Source organism: Mustela putorius, unplaced genomic scaffold (assembly GCF_011764305.1).
Source record: "Mustela putorius furo isolate JIRA1106 unplaced genomic scaffold, ASM1176430v1.1 tig00000698_pilon_pilon_pilon, whole genome shotgun sequence".
Classification (NCBI taxonomy): Eukaryota; Metazoa; Chordata; class Mammalia; order Carnivora; family Mustelidae; genus Mustela; species Mustela putorius.
Genome location: NW_025421449.1, coordinates 12,303,550 through 12,328,828, shown reverse-complemented (window position 1 = coordinate 12,328,828; position 25,279 = coordinate 12,303,550). Strand labels below are relative to the sequence as shown.

Genomic DNA, 25,279 nt, shown 5'->3' with positions numbered 1-25,279 from the left:
GCACAAGAGATATTTTTCTGTTTTAAAACAAACATTGGTGGGGGGTCTGGGTGGCTCAGTGGGTTAAGCCTCTGCCTTCGGCTCTGGTCATGATCTCAGGGTCCTGGGATCAAGCCCCACATCGCATCCGGCTCTCTGCTCAGCAGGGAGCCTACTTCCCCTCTCTCTCTCTGCCTGCCACTCTGCCTACTTGTGATCTCTCTCTCTCTCTTCAAATAAATAAAATCTTTAAAAAAATTTTTTTAAATGACTGAAGATATTCTGCTGACCATTTTGTATATATTCTTTTCTGTGTGACTTCCTTTCTTTATTTAAAATATGGACAAATGAGTTAATAACATGTATGAATTATGAACAACTAGGGAATTCATTTTTCACTGTGTACAATTGCATACTTGAAAAATAAGAGGGCATCAAGGTATTTTCCTCGGATTATCTTTAAGATAGTGGCCACTGGTAAATGTGTGGAGATTTTAAGGTAAGTAGTATAATTTTCCATTTATTCCAGTTTGAACAAATGTGTCTAATCTCCAGACTTCTTTTTTTTTTGATAGACAGGATTCAAAAGAAGGCTGTATAGAACCTTCTATACATGTAACCTTAGAAGAGAATCACTGTATTTTCTGCTGTCTGCATTTCATATGAAACATATCTGAATCCAAGGTCATCCACATAATGAGACATTGGACACATTTGGGTGAGCTATAAGAGAAAATTCTAAGAAAAAGGAGGACAACATTGAATCTTGAATCTTAACATGCTGTGTGTGTGTGTGTGTGTGTGTGTGTGTGTGTATAAGACCTTCAACTTTCGGAAAGGACAATATCGAATATCAATGTAAAGTGGAACAAGGCTGTGAATGGTTCATCAGACCTCTAAATACAACAAAAAGTTTTTAAAAATCTGCATTTTTTCTATTTTGACTTTGTAAACAACTACATGGAATCCATAGAGCTTTAAAAACACAACACAAGTTAATGAGATTTACTGTTTTGATTTACCTATTTTAACATTCTGCATTGGTATATTGAAGACTAAAGACTTCAGACTTTGGGATCTTGATGAAGAAAAATTATATGGAAGAATTAGTGCTACCCGGATGGTACTGGAAGAGTAAATTGATATGACTTGTCAGAAACAGCAATTAAAACCAAAATTAAGTAAGTGAACTCTGCAATTTTTTGTCAATTGTGCCCCCCTCCACTCCAGAACAGGATTGTTTCCAACTAAAATGTGAAAGTGTCCCCAGAGACTTTATTCATTATTAGTTGGAGGGTTTGTGTTAAGGAGTTTGATGTGCAAAATAATTGAGACTATCAAGAAATATCCAATGTATCCAGTAAGAGTATGTCATTGCTTCTGTGAGAGAACATCTTCAAGGTATCAGGCCTTCTCAGAAGAACTCCCTACTCTGGCTTTGATAAAGATTCACAAAGGATACACTTAAAAAAAAAATCCACAGCAAATTTTAATCCAAAATCTGGGGCAAATTTTGATGCTCAAGCTTTGAAGTTAGGTATTTTCTTTGCTATCCTTTATTGTTTATTACCTGTCCTAGGTAAATTTACTTTAAAAATGACAAAAGTGATCCTATTTCTCTATGGAAATGGAATATTGTAAGTGTAATATATATATGATATACAGGTTCCAATAATTGTTGAGTTTTACAAGACATAGCTACTAACTTTCCAAGGGGTCATGAAACAATTGGATGACAAATGACCAGGTAAAGTCTGAATTAGAATGATCAGATAACAGGCTATTTATTATTCAGTTTGGAAGGAAAGAGAAGATGAACTTGATCATCCTCCTTATTTGACAGATGGGGTCATTAAACTACTAATATGTATAAGAAGGTCACGAGCTTTCACAAAGATGACTCTCAACATGAATTGTTTGCTATTACACAATTAATTATTTCATAGGCAACAATACCCATGCAATCAATGTTTATGAAAAAAAGTTTCCAAAATACTAGAAGCCTGTTCTCTATTTTATCAGGATGGTGTGTGGTCACCTCTACTATCCCCTGTACATTTTCACTGGGGTATCAAATATTAACATGTAATATCCTCCCCTCCCCAGTCTGCCTTGACCTCTATTCCTCACTAGAGCCCATGTGCACTTGAAGCCAAAGCTACCTGTATAGGAACCTTTGGGAAAACTTGTATCTATATTTCCAGAAAATATATTTGATACCATTGTACGCTATAGGGACAGCAATCATATACATCCATAGTTTAACCTTTACTTCTAAGAGATAATCTAGCAGAGATTTTATTCCAGGGTCTAGTAAATTCTCCAACCCAAGGATTTCTGCTTACCTAAGAAAAGGAAAGAACTGAAAAAAAACCCTTGTGTTATCTAAACATTGTCAGTTTGACTGGTCTGTAAATGATTTGATTTCACTGGCATTAACTTTAATTTTTTCAAATTAAGCAAAAATAAAGCTAACAAAATAATTAACCCCCTAAATTTAATATACATACACATCATATGTGTGTGTGTGTGTGTGTGTGTGTATGCTTAGATATGTATACATGTGTATGTGTGTGGAGTCACAGTAGGAAACAGGTAGTTATAAGAAAACAAAATGGATCTTAAGGAATGAATTTCTTCCTTTACCCTCACTATTTCTTTAAAAGGGAAAGAAAAAATAAAAAAGGACGAGATAAAGCTTATTTAAAGGCATCATTTCCCACAACATTCTATTCTCAATTTTAGATGCTTCCCGCCCAGAAACATTGTGCTGATCTTTCCTGGATGAAGACTGAATTTCTGAAGACTAAGGTATAAACACAGTAGAGATATGCTATCATCAAATACACTGTACTGAATCTATACAATCGAATAATAATAAAAAAGTATTCTTTATATATAAAGTGTTTCCCGGATACCAAAAGATCAAATAAAAATCCCACCCCTCTTGCTGTGTTCCCAAGTATAGTATATACTCATTTCGGAAATGGTTCACAGCACTTGTCTCAGGGCAATATTTTCTGGCTTACAGGGCTGGGATCAAAGGAACCAGCATCTCCCCTCACTTAGGGAGCCATGGTTTCCTATAGCACCATAGAGCAGATGGGTGTGCGTCACTGCCTCATACATCAAGCGTATTCTGGTGGAGACCTGGTTATTGACAGCCTTCGCCATGGTCGCCAGAGGCCTCACTTACATTTTAACTGTCATTCAACCTGGAAGCCAATGGGCATTCTCTCAAAGTCAGCTTGGTTCTACTTTTCTCTTTTTGGTAGGTCTGATATCTTCTTATCATCAAAAGAGATTGTGAAGTCTTAAAACCAGCACTTTTCCTCCTCCAGAAGTCCTTGCTATTGCTACTTAGAAATGATGTGAAATATTGAAGATGTGATAAATTTAGAAATTTTTAGATCATAGCAAGGTAGATATTGGATTAGAGTATAAAACATAGAGCATTTAATAAGGTACATGGGAAAACCAGAAAGAAAATTTGGATGCCAATTCTCCAACATCATTTCTATTTTGCAGTAGCATAAAATTTGTCATACACTTTGAACAACAGTGTTCCATGGCCACTTAGAATAATATATGCCTTGTATATAAAAAAACTAATTAGAAAATGATTCAGAGTAAAAAACTCATGAGTGACATTCATTCTTCAGTAAATGACTAATATGCAACTTACTTAGTTACAAATCTCCAAATATCTATTCCCATAATAAAGACAAGGAAAATGAAACAAAATCAAAGGTGTCTTGTAGAAATAAGCACCTCTCTGTTAGGCACAAGAGCTTGAAGGACAAGGTACCAATGTCTCTGGGGTTTGCCATGTTAGATCAACTTTGAAAGTCTTGACACTAGGAACGCTTGTCAGCTGGTGCCCAAACATGTGCCTTTTGAGCTTGGGCCCTTTTCAGAGGAGAGCTTCATATTCCAAAATGAGAAAAATGGCCACTGAAATAACCGTTAATATTTTTTTCTTTAAGGAATATTTTGTCTTGATTATCAATTAGGAAGTGCATACTGTATCTCTAAACTTTACATCAGACTGCCAGTGGGTGCATCTGATATTAAGGCTCTTCATGACGCACCAGAGTGTTTATAATCACAGAATATATTGTTCTACCTTAAGAAAAAAACAAAGTGGGGATTGGATTAGGACTTGTTTGATGGATAATATTTAATCTTTTCAGTGTGAATTATGTATTAAAGTAATTGCTATGAGTCACCTAATTATCACCTCCTAATTAGGTGAAATCTGTACGAATCCTTTAGGTATGCCACAGATAACTTTTTGATGAAAAACCCAAGAAACAAGGTCGACTTCAACAGATCTGTGAGGTCTTCCAGGTAATGTTGGATAATACTGATAAATTTCAACACAGTAACATATTGGATATGCAAGTCACGGGGGTCATAGATCCTTGTCCCAAAGATACAATATTTTTAAGTGGGAGCCTAGATGGTTTAGACATTATAAGTTTGTGATAATCTTTTAAGAGTCTAACAATAGTACCTCTACATTCAAAATAATGTAAGTATAATAGGACAATTAATGAATACCAAAAGCCTTTTGTTAAGTAGAAAATGCATTTCTACCGAAGTGTTTTCAACATCTGAGACCTTAAGTTCCACTGAACAGTGCTGGTAAGAACACAGTGTTTGCCTTCCTCTGCGTGACATTATGTCTACTAAAGAATGTCCTCAAAGAGCAATTTGTAATATATTTTTAACAGAAAAAAACTTAACCTCAGTAAGAATTGTATATTAAATATTTGATTCAGAAATAGTTAAATTTTCTTCCATTGTAATGTGAGTCTTCCACAAGGAAATTTTAACCAAAGTCTTCCCAGACTGCAGTAAAAGAAATCTTTTATATACTTTCAAATACTGTGCCTTTTTATTTAAAACAGTGTAAACATAACAACTCAACACCACCAATAATTGGAAAAAGACTAGTTATGTGAACACTAATTTCCTTGAATGCCCCATGAAAATAAGGGTAAATAAAACAGACAAATCTTCAGGAGAAGTTTCAGTTCACCTTAGCAGTGGTAAAAATATTGCTTTATTCCAAATGAACATACAACACAATTTACTGTTCTTTTGGGGGCTTCCTGTGAACTGAAAAGTCTGGGCTTTGTGATTTCAACAATTTATTCTTTCCATATTAACCACAGAAGCCAATGTCTTGGTCCACAAATAGTAGACTTGCTACAAAATAAATAGTAATGAGGATGACGAGAAAGCAAAGGGTAACTGTCAATTTGATAATTGGCTTGTGTAAATCATTTAAGTATGCATAATTCAAAATAAACACACATCCTCAACTCGCCTTGTGGTACTGATATCATTAATGAGCCAATAGTTATTCCTCTCAAAAGTATTCACACCAGAAAATGATCTTGACGTTGTCAAGAGTTTTATAGGATCCCGCCATGCAAGTGACCTTGATTTAAGAACTTACGAACTGAACTTGATACTTAATGGATAAATTTAAAGTGAACAGATCTGAGAGGGAAATTTTTTTTCTGAATAATAAATTCCCTGATGTTTCAGAACAAATTTTAGCAAGCTTAATATGCACACACATGCACACACATACACACAATGAACACATGTGCATACAGCATACCTGTGCTCGAGTGAGCAAACCCATACCCACACACGGGTGTGCGCACGCATGCGCACACACACATACACACACAGGCACACACGCACACACACTGAGAAAGGCTCCTTTGGAGCCCCTACACAATCTCAAAGAAAAACACTTCTACTCGCATGATTTTAGTAACACGACATTGTGAATTTTCTCATCTCTTTTTCTATAATAATTTCCTTCACACCTCCCTCTGAGATTCTGTGCCTTCAAATTTCAGAGGGAGCGGCACGTCAAGAGTAGCTAAGATTGCCCCAGATTACGCCTTCTATCTCCCGCCCTCCCTCTTCCAGAGTCTTTGTGCCATTCTTCAAAAATGAAAGAGAAAACACTACATTGGTTGACATGACATAACCTGTGAGGAGGCTGTCGAGTGAAGAGTAATTTAGGGGTTGGGACCTGCAAGCCAAATGCAAGGGCCACCTGCTCATTGGCATGTCCGCCCTCAGGATACAGCTTGTCTCTTTGAAACCGGGGAACTGCCAGTGCTTTTTTTATGAGGACACTGGTGCGGTGGGGCTGAGGGTCTGAATCACCCACATCTACTAAGAGCCAAAAGAGGCCCCGGTGTTGGGACTAACTGAAAACGTATTCACAATTCTACCCAAAGCTTTAGTTGTAAGCTTTATCCCTCCTGAAACGTTTCTTTCCCTTTAAAAAAATATTTTGTTAAAAAACAGTATGATATGAGGGCGATAGACTATTTGGTTTCTTCTAAGTAGATGCTCTTAAATTAATGCATATAAATAATTTGTATTTAATTTCCTCTCTTTTCCTGTTGAGCAAAGCATAGAACACACCGATTCCTCCAGCTCCAGTCACTTGGTCAACGCGGAGTCTCTTTGTATTTCATTTCTTAAGACAAACTGTGCCTCTCGTTCTGATTTGGCCGTGGGACTCAGGGGGAGAAAGGCTGTGTTTTCACTTGCACTGTCCTCGGTTTCTACACTGGCCAGTTCGTAGTCCTCTGACCGCCTGGCGTCGCTCAGAATTCGGATCTGCTCCTGGACAGTTTCTAGCAATATTTTCACTTCTTGTTGTTCTGCTATAAGACAATCGCTGACTGGAATACTCACATTGACAATGTCAGCAGAGTAGGAGTTTTTGTACCATTTGATGCTTTTGACTTCAGAAATCCCTGGCATTTGCATGCAGGTTTCTTCTAGACCCACTGAAGGGATGATGGGCACGGAACTGGCCCGCGCGGATGAATATCCCATCAGGTCCTTTTGATCCAAGCTATTAAAATAGGAATTTGTCTCTCTTGAAGGCAGTTGCATATTTATGGATGCATTTTGTTGGGTTTTTAAACCACTGGAGGAATACCTGAAAGAGAAACCCGGTGTTACATATCCTGCTTTCCGCCGTGCTTCCTTAGAGCAATATTCAGTCAACAAAGCACTTCCACATGCACCATCTCACTGAATTCTCACAGCAACCCCATGAGACGGATAATATGCTCCCAGTTAAACAGAGAAGTAAACTGAAGCTCAGAGAGGTGAAGTGACTTGCCCAAGGTCACACAGAAAATAAGTGACAGACTGAGACTCAAACCCAGATCTTCTTACTTGAAGTCCAGGGATCTTTCAACACACCACAGCTGTATAGGCAGGTGGGGTATAGTCTTCCTGACCTCTATCCTAGAATACAAAGTAAATGGGGATTGAGCAGGTAAGTGTGGCCTTTCCATAGTGACAAACAGGAAACCCATAACGGCATTACTCCACTCCATCCATGTGACCACCCTCTCAGCCCGGGTTTAGTCTGTAGACTCGCGGCCACACTAGCTGGGGGCGATCAGGAAGCCCGGCCTGGAAGCATCATTGTACTATCGTCCTGCGTGTTTCTGTTTCACATTGAGTTTAGGGGACCCAGGTCCAATTATCATTGGCTCTCAACTCTGTAGAAACTGCCTCACCTCCAGACAGCTGAGCCTACAAATGGGAATGGAGGCATACATTTGCTTTCTGGGGATGAGTGTGAAGTGAGGTCCATTGAGCCTCTACCAATATAGCAACTTTCCTCACATGGTTTCTGGAGCCAAGTAAGGTAATTCACTGGTGCACGGCAGTAGCTTGTCAAGAATGCCAACATGCCATTCCAAGTCATTTGAATATGCCAGGAACTGGCTAGCCCTCTTATTGCCTGTTCAGAGCTGGTGAATTTTCCTGTGCCAGAGAGTGGGGCAGGTATGTTGTGGATTCACAGAAATGTGGCTTGGGATCCTGAACAGTAATCTCTATTCTCTGTTATTTGTCTTTAACTTAAATGTGAAATGAAACGTTAACATTTAAGCATAATCTAAATATAGCCACCCTCCATATAATAGGTCTTATTCCCCTTGTCTTGCATTACGATGTAAATAACAATCATGTTTATAAATGGAAAGAATAATTGCAGGGAAGTGTCTTGCATACTAAATAGAAGTCTTTATAGCGAGGATGCAATCAGAGCAATTTAGGGGTCTGTCTTTCCACCACACGGGGAGAAAAGACGAGGATCCAGTGGAGGTGTCTCTGTAGCTCCATTCTCTCTTACTGTGCCTAGTACAGAGTTGGCAATCAATAAATCCTGATCAAGGGGATGCATGAATACAGGAACGAATTTTCAAGGTAAATGCTCCCTTTATATCCCAGTTAATGTCCATTTCAAACATAATAACAGCTGACATTTGCAAAATGTTTTTTAAAAGCATGCTCAAGTCTAATTACGTCATTTAATTTTTTAGAAACCTGTGGCTTATTTATTATTATTACCATGCAATGGGTAAATAAGCTAGATTAAGGGGCACTCACTATCTGAGCTTAGTGATTTAAGAAGAAAAGTCATCAAATTATATATCAAATTATACCTTTGGTAGACAGCAGAGGAACAAGTTAATCCCGAATTGTCTGATTGTAACTCTTCTTATTAAAGCCATAAATGAGTGGGCATCCCAAGGTGCAATAGAATACCTTTTTAGAGATGTATAATATTTTTTACAATTATATTCTAATTGTATGGTCATGTAAAGGGAAATTCCCTGGGCAATCATATGCCTTTCACTTAAGTGTTAATCTGGTTGAAAATCTGACCCTATAGTTTCTGATCACTGACTTAATTTCAACAAGAAAAAAGGGGACAGATGTCATCCTGCTAGCATCGCTAATAAGCATGAGGATAGAGGATGTTTGCTTATCACATTCACCAATGGCACAGAGCCAAGAAATATAATTGGGATAAAACTGTATTCCACATAGATATCTTCTGGGTGTATCAGTGGGTAGAATCTAACAGGTTGAAATGTGATGATGACAGGTACAAATTCTTAGAACAGCATCTAAACATGCCTTGTAAAACTGTTGGGTAAAAGCATAAATCTCTCAGAGGACTTAGTAAATTGCAGCCTCCTGACCACATTGGCACGACAATGTAGTAATCAAAGGTAATTCAAACCAAACTTGGGGAAGTCTTCATATTGATGGAGTTGGGTGAGAAAGAGGAATGCCACTTAGCTTAGGAGTCACCTTGCAAGGCAGGTATGGGACACGTGGCTGGCAGTAACTGAAATCTAGAACGTCCATCACGTGGAGAGGACTTTGAACAATTAGAACTCTCCGAAAATGTAATTTTTGTTTTCTGTCACTTAATGGCATTAAGTCCCAAGGCCATTACAAGTTCTGCTGGCTTGGACAAATGGCAGCCCCACTTACATGTTTTCATTAATTAAAACATGGGAATACTGATCTAGGGGGACTCCTCTGGTGACTGACTGGAGTCATGCCTCTCCAGTATTCAGCCAGAGTCCTCTCTTCCTTCTCAGAGTTGCTACGAGGGTCCCAGCCAGCACTGGTATTCGAATAGAAGCTATATACTATTCTCTAGAAGTTCAAGCGGGAGCTAAATTTCTAATATGGCTCTAGATTAGAAGACACTTCAGAGTTCTGTGTTCCTCAAGAGCCACTAACTCTTCCACAAGCTTGATCCATACGCTGTCATGCCTTGACTACAAAATACCAGTTTGAACTGCCCTTCCCCTGATCCCTCACCAAAGAAAGTGCAAGTGTGTCTCATTTGTCACTAGGGGAGTCAAAGCATCCTTCTAAAGAGGAGAAATTCCAAGTTAGTCACTTGATTTGGTTCCCAGGCATTCAGGGGTCCAGCCAAGGAGTTTGTGTCTCTGCACAGGCCTCCAAGCCTCCGTTCCTGGTATTTGTGGCATTGAAATCAACTGACTAAATTGAAGAGAGCCATTTTCCCCTCCGAAGCCATACACTTAGCTGTTTCCCTTACATATCATCATCCATGAATGTGATTTTCTTCATATTTCTTTCCTGATTTAGTGGTTCGTTTAGTCAGAAAGGCCAGTATTCAATCTCAGTCCTTTTACATGGCATATGCCACCTCAAGTTAGCCATTTCAACTCTGCCATCCTTAGTGTGTTCATTTTATAAATTCCTAAAGGATCACTTACACCTGTACAGTTGCTAGATAAATGAGATGGGTATTCAGTACGTTTGGATCCCTTCTGCTTTGAAGGTAGCCATCTAGTTCTGTGATTCCATTTCTTTCTGGCTAGCATATGAATACATAAGTTTGATTTGCCTGACAAAACCTAGTTCAGAGCTCTGTGAGCCATTGCCATGGTTGTCCCAGGTCCCTCAGTCAGGGGAAAAAGCTCCTGAAGAATCTCCTCTCCATCTCATTCCTTCATCAAGAGCTCTCTAAGATATGTGCCGGGTTCAAGCTGGGCTACCGTAAGTGCCAAGGAAAGAAGCCATATACACCAGGAGCCTAACTAGCAGAGCGCGCCCACACCCCAGATAAACAAGCAGCAGATGGCTGATAGCTCTTGTAAATTCATTCACTCCCCCTCCGGGTTAGGGCCAGATTTGAAGAGGGCCTTTAGCTGTGAAATTCTATTACCAATCCCATTTCCAGTCCGGAGAGACGGTCAGTCCCCCAGGAGTGGAAAATAGCTGTTTTCAAGAACTGAGAATGAGATTGCTCCTTGAGATTCATTGTGCTGAGCACACAGTGACTTAGAGTCACCATTTATCAACATCGGGTGCATATCACACACAGGAAAATACACGTGGCCAGCCAGCTGGAGAGAATATTCCAAACCCAATGATGATTGAACCAAAACAAAACTACCACTATGCAGACAATAAGTGTAAGTCTCCCAGGAGGTAAAAGACAAAACAGTGCCTGAACATTCATGGAAATCTCTGAGCCTCTGAATATTTGTTTATGTAAGGTTCAAGCCTATATGCCTGGCAAGGGCTCCGAGCATCCTTATACCTGGGACATATGGGATGATAGCCCATATCGGCGCCCAGTGAAAAGAAAGACAGTACGGGCTGGTTCTCTAACCATCTACAAAATCTCTGAACTTGATTTCCCTTCACCCCATATATGTGTTCCCAAGTAACAGACATTATTAGTGATTTAAGAATCACTATCTGAGCTTAGTGATTTAAGAAGAAAAGTCATGATGAAACAAGATTAATTATAATTAGGGGCTAAGTGGAAGCCCCTTTTCTAGATCTAAGGCAAAGAGAAATGCAAACAGCTTCTTGACTTGCATTATACGTTTTGGACAACTTGGCTCTTATGTTGAATTTGCAAACTGTCACCCTAGGTCTATCCCGAAGGTATACACAGTTCATTTGGGATTGCTTCAAAATTACAAATGTCTTTCTGAAGAAATCTGTTGCTGGGTTTTGTCAGGGCGTGGCTATATGCATGTCTTGCCAGAAACAAAAGGAAAAGGTAAGGCTCTGTGATGTATGTCTCCTACCTGCTTTGGCTCTCAGTTTGATACAGTCTGGAAAGATCCATCCAGGCCAAAGCAGAATAAAAGCCGGGCCTGCCTTACCCAAAGTGATAAAAACCAAATTCAACAAGAACCTGGCTTGACTAAGGGAGCTGATTCCTGATATTTCTGGAATAAACCCTGATTGCATTGCTCTTGAAATTAATAGCTCTCTAATAGTTCCTTGACAATAAGTGCCAGACCTACTCTGCTTACTATGCGTCAGGTACAAGCCCTTTTATACATGTAATTTTTAAAAATCTGCCCAAAAACCCTGAGGAAGCTGGTATTATTTTGCCCAATCTGTACATGAGAAAACTTAAGTTCATAAGATAAAATTTTTTTCAAAGATGCGATTTAAACTCCAGTCAGTTTAAGGAAGGGCTACCATGTTTGGGCGATTTATGCCAATTAGGTAAACTGGGGCTAAAATTCATCCTATTCTACTCACCATGCCGTGAGCCCTGTGAGGGTCTGCATCCACTCCTAAGAAAGGGCACCTTTTGCAGCCCTGGTGTGCAAAGCCCATCTTTCCACACCTATACCACAAATGAACCTAGACATCTGAGTTCAGCAAATTGTACTTTGACAATATGCTGTCTACATTGACGGAGACAGTTTCAAGAACACTCTGGACAGAAGTAGACACTACATATAAATACATTACAGGTTACTGTTGAGGGTAGTGCCCACAATATTGATTAGAGAATTGAGTAATTGTTTTTCAAACTTAAGAATGAAGGAACACATTAGTCCTCCTAAGAAATCTCTCTTTTTCTTTTAAATCAAAGATGCATCCCCAGTTATTTTAGCAACTATATAATATACTGCCTAGATAACTATACACTGAGCTTGCTCCCTAGTTTTATTTTTCTGTCTCACATTTCCCTAATATCTATTTTCATTGTACCTATTCTTTTTAGTTTATCTTTTGTGGAACAAAGATCGAAGTGAGCATAAATAGACTATTAATGACAAAAATCAATGAAGAAAACCCTAAGGAACATAATAACTCAATGTAAAGTTTGAGCATTCATGACACCCTCCCTAAATTCCATTGTTTTTAAGACCTACCCTTGACAAGGTATCGTATCCTGGTCTGGGATCCTTGAGTCCTCAAGTTGCTGATATGCTGGTCCCACGATGCCGCCCAGCCTACTTCTGGGTGAGGGGGGTGTTCTCCTGAAGGCATTCCTATGGAGCATACCACTCCTTTGCCCTGGGCTGCAGCAAGAGGAGAGATTCCTGCTGGGAGGAAAGGAAACGAACAGATTGATCCTAGCAAGAACCTTATATATGGCTGCTCAAACTTCTCAAATGCTGCTCTTCACTCCAGACACTCACAGTTCTAGATTAGGCTCTCCAACCATGACTGCTAGCTAGGAGGAGACCAGAAGTTGTTGAATCCATTAACCCTTGCAGGAACAAAGTGAAGTTCTCACATTTCTGGCTTTCTAGTTTGCAGCACAGTGGACCAAAACAATCTCAGCTTTCCAGCCAAAGATAAGAGGTGGGCTTAAGGAATTCTCAAGCTCCTGATTCTCAGCTACCCTCATTATCCAGGATATAGTGGCTATCTAATAAAAATAAAAATGGCTTTGTTACTAGATACTGACAAAAACCAAACACAGGAACTCTGAAGGGATTCACGGGGAAAAGTTCACCGTGTTAGTTGTAGAATAAATAAGCCTCCTTTGAGTTGGCATTCTCTCCCTAACATATGTGCTAAATTCCCAGTTCACGACCTCAAATTTTCATCAATCTTGAGAAACGAAATTGTTTTCTTTTGAATTTGCTTTTAATAAACATCTGATTATATGTTTTCCTTGACTCATACATCCAAATACCCAAATAACCTTATGTGTTTAGATGCCATCACAGGCAAAAGGCATACGTGGGATGTATCTTAGGTGAGATTGAGATTCCTACATAGATCATGCTAACCAAAAGAGCTGGGCTTTTTATAAAAATCAGTTGCTGATTTGACTTGTTACCCATTCCATGTCCATTTCCATCTCCACCTCACTGAATGTACCCTGCAGCCATGAGGACTGGTAAGAACTCTGTTCCTATGTAGACAGTCCATGCGATGCCAGTTTATGTGGTCAGACTTGTTCTGCGGTGTTCAGATAACAAGTGAAGTTAGAATCTTTTGCTATAGCTTCATTTTACCCTAAAAATACCAATAAAGCCATATAGAGAAGGATGGAAACCATTTTCAAAATTTCAGCAAACTTACCAAGTTCTAAAAGGACCAGTCTCCCAAAGTAATTTAACCCATGTCACTATATTATCTGGACTTCTGGAACTTTCCCTCGTGGCAACACTAGTGTTATTTCTACTTAGTAGTTACAATGAAAAATAAAGCAAAACAAAACAAAACCTCAAATATTATTTAAGATCAGAGTTTGAGAACCTGACATTTGAGTAGACACTTTCCTGGTTTTGGCAAAGTGAATGATCAGATTTTACCTTCTTCAAACAGTATGTCCTACCTTGCAGCATAGTATACCTTCATTCTTTATCATAATATTTCTTGTATGTTGGCAATATGGGCCTCTAGGTGGGTCACCAAGGCCACAAGTATAAAGAGTTCTCATAGCTGTTTTTTTTTTTTTTTTTTTTCCCCCATCCCTCTAGCTTCTACCTGTATTATCCAGGAGCTTTTATGGAGTCTGTGGGGTACTCAGGCTTTGGTGCTAGAAGTAGCTGCATCTGGGGATGCATCTCAGGTCTGTACATTACTCACAGCATGATACTGGGGTAAGTATTTCTACCAGAGCCCTGAACAAGAGAGATGATACTCTAATGTGGGTCACTTTGGAGATTTTACTATTTACAAAGGTGTCTTCATTGTTTGAGAAGGGGAAGAAAGCCAACATGGGGTACTACTGTATGTCCAGGCAAGTAACAAGGGGAAACTTTTCCTATCCTTGCAACTGAAGGGACAGGGGTGGGGGAGATTATGAGAATGGAGAGAGAAGGGGAGTTGTAAGGAAAGGACCACCTGGCAGGCAGTGTGGCCCCCGGAAGTGGGACGAGGGATAGAGCTGAGGCAAGCAGGGAGGAGGGCACAGAAAGTCCAGGACTTCGGTCTCCCCCCATCCTTCCATCTCCTGCCTGTGCTTTGAATTGACAGCAGACAAGAGAGCCTGCCGCTCTTTCAGTGTACATGGCAAGGCAGAGAAAAGTAAAAACTTAATATGGGGAGGAGAGGTGCCAAAGGAAGGTATTCAGATCATGCTTCAGTATCTTCATAGGACTACTTTAGGGCTAAAAGAGAGAGAGAGTATGCATGGAGCCTGACCGGGAATAGGGGCTCAGTGCAATGAGTTCCCCTGACTCCTCCTCCACACCTGACAACTTGAAGGCTCATGGTAATCACTGAAAACCCTGGTCTTAATTTCATTCTAAAAACCTCCCATATGTGCTGTCTCTAAGAGAGTTATATTGCTAAAATGTAATAAGTATGACATAACATAATAGATTTTTTCTTTAAAAAGCAAGAGGATTGTTTTCCCTTTGAACTAAACATGAGAAATAATGGCTTTGAATTAATAGCTTTGTTGTAATGAGTTACCCAAGTAAGTCATGTTTGCAGTGCAAAAAAAGGAAATTAATTATTCATAGCTAGCCAAACTGTCACAACAACAGAGTCTTCCAGTATGAACTAGTGACCCATCTGCAAAAACACTTCTACACCTACTGATCAATCAGCTATTCAAGCCTTCTAACCCCATGGCATTCGGGAAGTTATGGAGCAGTTTGCAGGATATATAAATCAGTAACCAGGGTTATCAATCATGAAAACGCTTAAGTCTACTGCATGTTTTACAAAACAAAAGCCATGATATATTAAACTATAATTTCCAAAGTTCTAAAAGCACTTTATAAATCAACTCTTGCCTATCTATCAGGACACAATGTATGCCAACAAATACTGCAGTGTCATTGAACCAAACAAAAGGGAAGATCTCTGAAAAATGTTCTTATTTAATTTGTAAGTGGTTCCCAGGAACATAGGAGAAGCCAAATCTAAGAGGGGGGTATCTCAATAGACAAGGAATAGGGTAGGTATTTGCAGCTCAAAAACATTAGAAATTGTCATTCTTTTTTATTTTAACTTTAAAACATTGATGGTATAATATAGTCCTAGAGTAATATTATATATAATTATTTTACTCGACTGGATGGGACACCACTTCAACATGTATTATAATCAGCAGGAGAAAATGCTGTTTTGGAGAAAATATCCATCTTATAAAAGGCTGGTAATTTTGGACTTATTTCCCTAATTAAAGAATTTCCATTAGATCCAGTGAACTCAAATGCTTTTTTAACAAGGAAATATCTATAAATGCCTCAAATGATATAACCCCAAACTGGCAGTTAATCACTAAAGCAGTAATCCAACAGCCAAGTGTATTTCAATTCCAACTTGAAAAAATTTAAACCATTAAAAAAAAAAAAAAAAAACAACTTATCAAACCTTTGGTATCTCAGTCTCTACTCATGTAGAATGTGGGAAAAAAAATCCCCAACCCATAATGAGGATTCGTATACAGAGATACTGAAAACCTCCCAGTAAATGTGGTCAGCATTAAGAAAATCCTTTTTTAGGGGACTCATTGAGAGTCAAGGAAGGTTTTCAAAACATTGCCTAGGTATATGAAAACCAACAATACTTATCTGTCATTGTTGGGGACAACTGGCTGTTTATATACAATGTTATATTCGTTTCAGAGATGCAATATAATGATTCTACGATGCTCGCCACATAAGTGACAACTATTATTTTGTACCTTCTCCTTTTTTGAAATTTTAATCCTTTCATATACATATATTTATTTATATTTATATTCACGTATTTAATTTTATAATATGGTACGTCTCACTAAGAAAGGGAAGCTAAATCAATGCACAACGTCCACAAAGACTGAGGATATTCCATTCAGATGCACATAAACAGAGCATCAGTCCCAAACTTTGGCACTTGGTTTAGAAAAAAGACTGCATTTTCGGAGTTTCAGATTTTTGTATATGAAACGCAGCATGTGATTAGAAGATGCTAAAAAACCTGCTTGGCCTCAGAATGTTAGAACATTTATAAGATAACCTTAATTTTTGGCTCTCTCCCCCAAAGAACCAATTTCTATGGGCAGCTTGGAAAAGAGTGCCACCCTATTCAAAACAGATCTTATAAACCCAAGGAGAAGACCTGCGAAGCTTCCTCCCCCTGAACAGTTTTCTTTGTGTTAGAACCATGTTGGAAGACCTGGAGCATGTCAGATCAGCTGCCTAGGGAAGAATTAGTCATTAAATTTGCAGACAGTGATAAGGCAGGCTAGGAAAAATCATGTTTTTAATGGTTTTTCAGAATGCAATTGTTTCATTCACTGGTCTGTGTCTGCAGCTTTGATGGGTGTTGTTAATAGTTCCTCCGGCTTCTTACAAGGGCATGGCTGCCTGCTGTTAGCTTTGGTTTACTTGCTGTGAGCTGCTTGAGTATCCACTCCTTAGAGAAATACATGGGAAGCAAAACCAATCATTTCTCCTGAATCAAGTTGCCATTTATTGGCATGTGTTGTCCAACATTAGACACAGTATGAATGTGCCCATCCCACCATGTGTAGCTACCTGTACCTGTGGTGTTTGACAGACTGGCTTCCTCTGTCAGGAGAAGGGACCTCTGGGAATGACTGAGGGCTGGCAAAACTTGACTCCATCATTTTCTCCAATGCAGTCACAGGATGCCTTTCCGCCTTTGAATACTGTGGAAAACCACATGCACAGAGTTGAGCTGGAGAATGAGTTATGAGAGGCGGGCCTATACTACTGCAGCTAGATATCAGAAGTTACTGAACTGAACTTGCCAGTATTTTGTCCAATGGTCCCCTGATCAGGAGAATGATAGAGACATCATTGGCATCCCATTTCTCACACAGTGAGTATGGTCTCCATCCTCCCCCCACACTCTCTGCTCAGATAAGGTCCATCCACGAGCATTCTTCACTTTAGAATTTTAAGAATGTCTTCTCATTTCAATCTACACCCATGGCACACTGTGCCTGACAGGCAAAAACACAAGTATTTTTTATTCGATATACATTTTATACACACAAAAAATTAATTAGTAGTTGGATTACAAATAGCAGGGGTTCAATAAATAGTGACTGAATGAACCTTTGAACATTCTCAGAATTATAAGGATATTGATTCAGAGTACCTGCTCTCAGGTCTCCATCATTACCTCCTTCAGCCTTTGCCAAGTAATTACTGGACTTAATAAGAGAAATTTGTGGGCATTTCACTCTTTATACCTACTAAGTCTCGGTTTCATCTTTGACTGTGGTATCTTATAAGGCTCAGGGGCCTTTTGGAAAGGTCTATAGAGATGACACATTAAGAAAAACTTTGCCCCAAGGGAAATATCTATGCATGGCATCTCAACCAGGCAGCACATTGTCCACTTTAATCTTCCCGGGACACACAACTCTTGAACAGCAGCAAGTGCTAGCAGGTTTCTCTTCCAGAAACTCCGGATTAAAAACTACCCTGAGAAATGACAATTTTAGAATGCTAACCAAGCCAGAGAAAATTTTGAAATATTGATATTCATACTAATGTATGAACATGAATTTTACAGAACAATGAAGACAGATGTGCAATATACATATGAAAAGGTATACAACTGCATTCATTGTGAAGGAATAAAAATCAGAATAGAGAAAATTAAGTTTCAAGAAGCTCTAGTAAAGTTACAGATATAAGAAAATTAGAGTTAGTACTAATATGTTGAGGTATAAATGGCCAGTAAGTTCCAAAATGTTAAATATACACACTCTTTGATCCAGAATGTTACTTCTAGGACTTACCATCATCAATATGATTGTAAAAATTCAAAATAATGTCATCACTAGAATGTATCAGTGATACAATTTTTAATAACAAAACAGAAGATAAAAATAAATAGAAATATCCACAAATAAAAACTACACAAATATTGAAAAGAAGTATGTATAATATTGCATAAATAAGGAAAATGAAGTAAACAGATATACATATATTGCAAGTGTGTATATGTGTATAAACATATATTTAGCTTTATGTATGCATATACACACATATATATAAATTTTGTATGTACATGTACCTACACATTTCTGTGTGTGCACTTGTGTTGTGTGTTTCCCATGCAACCCCACAGGATGTAGATTAAAAGAAAAAACAATTAACTGGATGTTCTCTTTGCGGAAAAGTGTATCAATGGTTACAGGCTATTGAGATTAGGCAAAATGTCAAGGTTATGTAACACCTTAAGGTAGCAATCTCTACTCTTATCTTCTTAAGTATTTCCAAAATAAACCACATGGGGCAGTCATAACCATGTCTTCAAACACAATCTCAAGTCTACAAAATGGACTCAAAGAAGCAGGTCAGACTTTTTGCAAAATGGAGTAAATTGACACAGAAAAAGAAAAAGAAGATAAGGAGATGATTTAGAAAAAGTGGCTATTTTTAATAACCCAAAACTACAAAGATCCAAAAAATGATGTAAATACCTTCATGTGTGCTTTTTTATTGATGAATTAAAGTTAATTACTACAACCCATCCATGGGAAAAGTGCATTGAATAAACATGTAACTGGAATATAATCAACATTCTAACTTTCAATCTGAACTTCAGATTCTATTAATAGACCAACTAGGGATTTGTTTGTTTTTTAATCTAATAAATTGTTTCAGAAGACAAACTTGGATGCCTGGAATGCTCAGCTACAGGAACAAATGAGATGATCTGGAGACGTCTGTGGCAAATGGGAGGAGGTAAGCATGTGCTCCTACAGAGAGGTCTATGGGAACAACATCTGCTAGGTTTTTCTATAATTTCTAGAGAAATCACTGAATCATTAAAAGTCAATAAGCCATTTTTTTTTAAGTAATGTATGTCAAATAGCCTAATTATGTGTTGGGGCCATTAGTTCAGAATCTGTGCTTTTGGTGGGGGGGGGATACCAATCACTTTTTACTTTTATTTTAATTCTAGTGTAGTTAAAATAGTGTTATATTAGTTTCAGATGTGCAATATAATGATCTAACTGTTCCATGCATCAAGATATTGTGCTCTTAATCCCCATCATCATCATCATTTCACCTATTCCCTTACATAGTTCCTCATTAGTAACCATCTGTTTGTTCTCTATAGTTAAGAGTCTGTTGTTTGGTTTATCTCTCTCTTTTTTTTTTCTTTGTTCATTTGTTTTATTTCTTAAATGCCACATTTGAGTGAAATTTTATGGTACTTGTCTTGCTGTGACTTATTTCATTTAGCATTATGCTCTCTAGCTCCATCCATGCTGTTGCAAATGGTAAGAGTTAATTCTGTCTTATGACTGAATAATAATCCTGTATATGTAAGTATCTATATTTCTATCTATCTCCATATCTATCTATCTCCCATATCTTCTTTATCCACTCATCTATCAATGGATGCTTAGGCTGCTTCGATAATTTGGTTATTGTAAATAATGCTGCAATCAACATATGAGGTGCATATAAACTTTGCTTCAAATGAGAGTTTTGATCCTGAAAGCTAAGATTTTGTTCAAAATCCTGGATAAAAATTTTGGGTAAAATCAACCTCTGTATTTTTTCTGGCTATTCGTAGTGTCTATAATAGATACTATGTTCTAAATCTTTTCTTTCAAAATGTTTTCATTGTTGTTATACAGTTGCTTTCAATTCTATTGTTTTGGTCAATTAACACAAATTTATTTTCAAATTGTCTTATTTTGGATTTTGCCTCTCTCTCACAAACTTTATAAGAATCATTTTCATTTCAGTGCCAGCATTTAACACGAGATTCAGGTTTAAGTTGCTGTATTCCTATCCAGGATTGACTGAGAAAAAAAACAGACAAACAAAAGACACTAGTAGATTTTAAAGCCTTTGGCATCTATAGTCACAGCAAATATTGAATTAAACCCATTGCTAACCAGATTAACATAAAATCTACACTAAACATCTGTTTACTTTAGGATTACACAATGTATATCTCTACCTTTTAAAAAATTATAAGGCATTCTAGTATATATATCTCTATATTTTATATATATATATATATAGAGAGAGAGAGAGAGAGAGACATAAAGTAAGAACCAAACCTGACTCAGATACCACAGAAAAGTTGGGATGATAGACATAGAATTTAAAATAAACACAAAATTTTAGTTCCTTTATTTCTCCAGAAAGGGATTTTATTTCTCCAGACAATTGAAATTAAAAAAGCTATTAATGAGATACAATAAAAAATGGAGGCTCTTACTGCAAGGATAAATGAACCAGAAGAGAGAATTAGTGATAAAGAACATGAAATGATGGAGAATAAAGAAGCTGAGAAAAAGAGAGATAAACAACTACTGGACAACGAGGGGAGAATTCAAGAGAATAAGTGATAACATAAGACAAAACAATATTAGAATCGGGATCCCAGAAGAGGGGCACAAGGTATACTGGATCAAATTATAATAGAGAACTTCCCTAATTTGGTGAGGTGAGCAAGTATCAAAATTCAGGAGGCACAGATAACCCACCTCAAAATTAAAAAAAAAAAAAAAATGAGGTCAACACCCCATCATCTAATAGAAAAACTTACAAGTCTCAGTGACAAAGAGAAAATCCTGAAAGCAGCTCAGGACAAGAGGTTTGTAACATACAATAGTAGAAATATTAGATTGGTGGCAGATCTATCCACAGAGACCTGACAGGCCAGAGAGGAGTGGCATGATATATTCAGAGCACCAAACAAGAAAAATATGCAGCCAAGAATACTATAACCAGCTAGGCTCCTACTGAAAATAGAAGGAGACAGAAAAAGCTTCCAGGACAAACAAAAACTAAAAGAATTTGCAAATACCAGAACAGTCCTGAAGGACATATTGAAAGGAGTCCTGTAAGCAAAGAGAGAGCCTAAAAGTAACAGACCAGAAAGGAACAGAGAAAATATATAGTAACTGTTACCTTACAGTCAATACAATGGCATGGAATTCATATCTTTCGGTAGTTACCCTGAATGTAAATGGGCTAAATGCCCTAATCAAAGGGCATAGGGTATCAGAATGGATAAAAACAAAACAAAACAAAAACAAACAAACAAAAAAAACAAGACCTATTGATATGCTATCTACAAGAAACTCATTTCAGACCCAAAGATACCTCCAGATTAAAAGGGGGTGGAAAATATCTTACCATGCTAATGGACATCAGAAAAAGCTGGGATGACAATCCTTGTATCAAATAAATTGCATTTTAAGCCAAAGACTATATGAGGAAGGACACTATATAATATTTAAAGGTTCTGTCCAACAGTAAGATCTAACCATTTAAAATATCTATGCCCCTAATGGGAGCAGCCAATTATATAAGCCAATTAATAACAAAAGGAACACATAGACAATAATACAGTAATAATAGGGGACTTTAACACCCCCCTCACTGAAATAGATCATCTAAGCAAAAGATCAACAAGGAAATAAAGGCTTTCAATGGCACACTGGACCAAATGGATGTATCAGATATATTCAGAACATTCCATCCCAAAACAACAGAATACACATTCTTCTCTAGTGCACATGGAACATTCTCCAGAGTAGATCACATACTGGGTCACAAATCAGGTCTCAGCTGGTACCAAAAGACTGGGATCATTCCCTGCATACTTTCAGACCACAATGCTCTGAAGCTAGAACTCAACCACAAGAGAAAAGTTTGAAAGAAATCAAATATAGGGAGGCTAAAAAGTATCTTACTAAAGAATCAATGGGTCAACTGGAAAATTAAAGAAGAATTTAAAAAATTCCTGGAAACAAATGAAAATGAAAACACAACCATTCAAAATCTTTGGGATACAGCAAAGGGGGTCTTGAGAGTAAAGTATATAGTGAAACAAGCCTTTCTCAAGAAAGTTCTCAAATACACAAACTAACCCTCCAACTAAAGGAGCTGAGAAAGAAAAGCAAATAAAACTTAAACCCAGCAGAAGAGAAATAATAAAGACCAGAGCAGAAATCAATGAAATAGAAACCAAAAGAATAGTATAACAGATCAAAGAAACTAGGAGCTGCTTCTTTGAAAGAATTAATAAGATTGATAAGCCCCTGGCCAGGCTTATTCAAAAGAAAAGAGAAAGGACCCAAACTTAATAAAATCATGAATGAAAGAGGAGTGGTTACAACCAACACCAAAGAAATACAAACAATTAGAAGAACGTATTGTGAACAAATATACACCAGCAAATTAGACAATCTGGAAGAAATGGATGCATTCCTAGAGAATAGTTTACCTAAAGGTAAACTACCAAAACTGAACCAGGAAGAAATAGAAAACTTGAACACACCCATAACCACTAAGGAGATTGAAGTAGTCATCAAAAATTGCCCAACAAAGAAGTGCTCAGGCCCAGACGGCTTCCCAAGAGAATTCTACCAAACATTTAAAGAAGAATTAATACCTGTTCTCCTGAAACGATTCCAAAGATGGAAATGAAAGGAAAACTTCCAAACTCATTTTATGAGGCCAGCATTACCTTGATCCCCAAACCAGACAAAGACCCCATGAAAAAGGAGAATTGCAGACTAATATCCTTGATGAACACAGATGCAAAAATTCTCACCAAAATACTAGCTAATAGGATCCAACATTACATTAAAGGGATTATTCACCAGGACCAAGTGGGATTTATTCCTGGGCTGCAAGTTTGGTTCAACATCCACAAGTCAATCAATGAGATACAATACATTAATAAAAGAACAAGAACCATATGATACTCTCAATAGATGCTGGAAAATCATTTGACAACATACAGCACCGTTTCTTGATCAAAACTCTTCACAGTGGGTAGGGATAGGGGATACCTACACCTCAATATTATCAAAGGCATCTATGAAAAACCTAGAGCAAATATCATTCTCAGTGGGGAAAAACAGAGAGCTTTTCCCCTAAGGTCCAGAACACAGCAGGGCTGTCCTCTATCACCGCTGTTATTCAACCTAGTACTAGAAGTCCTAGCACAAAAAGAAATAAAAGGCATCCGAATCAGTGAAGAAGAAGTCACTCTTCATTTTTTGCAGATGATATGATACTTTATGTGGGAAACCCAAAAGACTGCCCTCCAAAACTGTTGGAACTCATACAGAAATCCAGTAAAATGTCAGGATATAAAATCATTGCACAGAAACCAGTTGCATTTCTATACACCAACAGCAAGACAGAAGAAAGAGAAATTAAGGAATTGATCTTATTTATAATTGCACCCCAGACCATTAGATACCTAGGAATAAATCCAATGAAAGAGGCACAGAATCTGTACTCAGAAAACCACAGAGTACACATGAAAGAAATTGAGGAAAACTTTACCAAGAAATGGAAAAATGTTCCATGCTCATGGATTGGTAGAACAAATATTGTGAAAATGTCTATGTTACCTATAGCAATCTATACATTTAATGCAATCCTTATCAAAATACCATCAACTTTCTTTAAAGAAATGGAACAAATAATCCTAAAATTTATATGGAACCAGGAAAGACCCCAAATAGCCAGAGAAATGTTGAAAAAGAAAACCAAAGTTGGTGGCATCACAATTCCAGACTTCAAGCTCCATTACAAATCTGTCATCATCAAGACAATATAGTATTGGCACAAAAACAGACACATAGATCAATGGAACAGAATAGAGAGCCCAGCTCTGTGGTCAACTAATTTTTGACAAAGCAGAAAAGATCATCCAATGGAAAAAGTCTCTTCAACAAATGGTGTTGGGAAAATTGGACAGGCACATGCAGAAGAATGAAATGGACCATTTCCTTACACCACACACAAAAATAGACTCAAAATGGATGAAAGACGTCAATGTGAGACAGGAAGCCATCAAAATCCTTGAGAAGAACATAGGCAGCAACCTCTTTGACCTCAGCCACAGCAACTTTTTCCTAGAAAGATAGCCATAGACAAGTGAAGCAAGAGCAAAAATGAACTACTGGGACTTCATCAAGATCAAAAGCTTTTGCACAGCAAAGGAAGCAGTCAACAAAACCAAAAGAGAGCCAACAGAATGGGAGAAGATATTTGCAAATGACATATCAGATAAAGGGCTAGTATCCAAAATCTATAAAGAACTTATCAAACTCAATAGCCAAAAAACAAATAAGCCAATCAAGACATGGGCAGAGTACCTGAACAGACATTTCTGCAAAGAAGACATCCAAATGGCCAACAGACACAGGAAAAAGTGCTCCACATCACTCAGCATCAGGGAAATACAAATCAAAAACCACTGTGAGAGGGCACCTGGGTGGCTCAGTGGGTTAAGCCACTGCCTTCGGCTCAGGTCATGATCTCAGGGTCCTGGCATTGAGTCCCGCATCGGGCTCTCTGCTCAGCAGGGAGCCTGCTTCCTCCTCTCTCTCTCTCTCTGCCTGCCTCTCTGCCTACTTGTGATCTCTCTCTGTCAAATAAATAAATAAAATCTTAAAAAAAAAAAAAAAACACCACTGTGAGATATCACCTCACACCAGTCAGGAATAGCTAACATTAACCAGCCAGGAAATGACAGTGTTGTGAGGATGCAGAAATAGGGGAATTCTCCTATACTGCTGGTGGGAATGCTGGCTGGTTCAGCCACTCTGGAAAACGGTATGGAGATTCCTCAAAAAGTTGAAAATAGAGCTTCCTATGACCCAGAAATTGCATTACTGGGTATTTACCCTAAAGATAAAAATGGAGTGATCCGAAGGGGCATGTGTACCCGAATGTTTATAGCACCAATGTCCACAATAGCCAAA

The 25,279-nt window shown here is 38.0% G+C and overlaps 1 protein-coding gene across 9 annotated transcripts in view; it reads right to left on the bottom strand.

The window, feature by feature from the left end:
- Positions 1–290: 290 nt before the first annotated feature.
- NRG3 (neuregulin 3) overlaps positions 291–25,279 on the bottom strand; it is a 1,045,529-nt gene continuing 1,020,540 nt past the window's right edge. For 2 of the 9 annotated variants that reach the window (XM_045083561.1, XM_045083562.1), the window contains exons 7-10: positions 17,076–17,209; positions 12,513–12,686; positions 7,210–7,281; positions 291–6,967 (exon numbers count right to left, since the gene is read on the bottom strand). In XM_045083561.1, coding sequence (XP_044939496.1) covers positions 6,460–6,967; positions 7,210–7,281; positions 12,513–12,686; positions 17,076–17,209 — 888 coding nt within the window. In that variant the 3' untranslated portion in view covers positions 291–6,459. The remainder of the gene's footprint in view (positions 6,968–7,209; positions 7,282–12,512; positions 12,687–17,075; positions 17,210–25,279) is intronic. The other 7 variants (XM_045083566.1, XM_045083568.1, XM_045083567.1 and 4 more) reach the window with 5 other exon arrangements.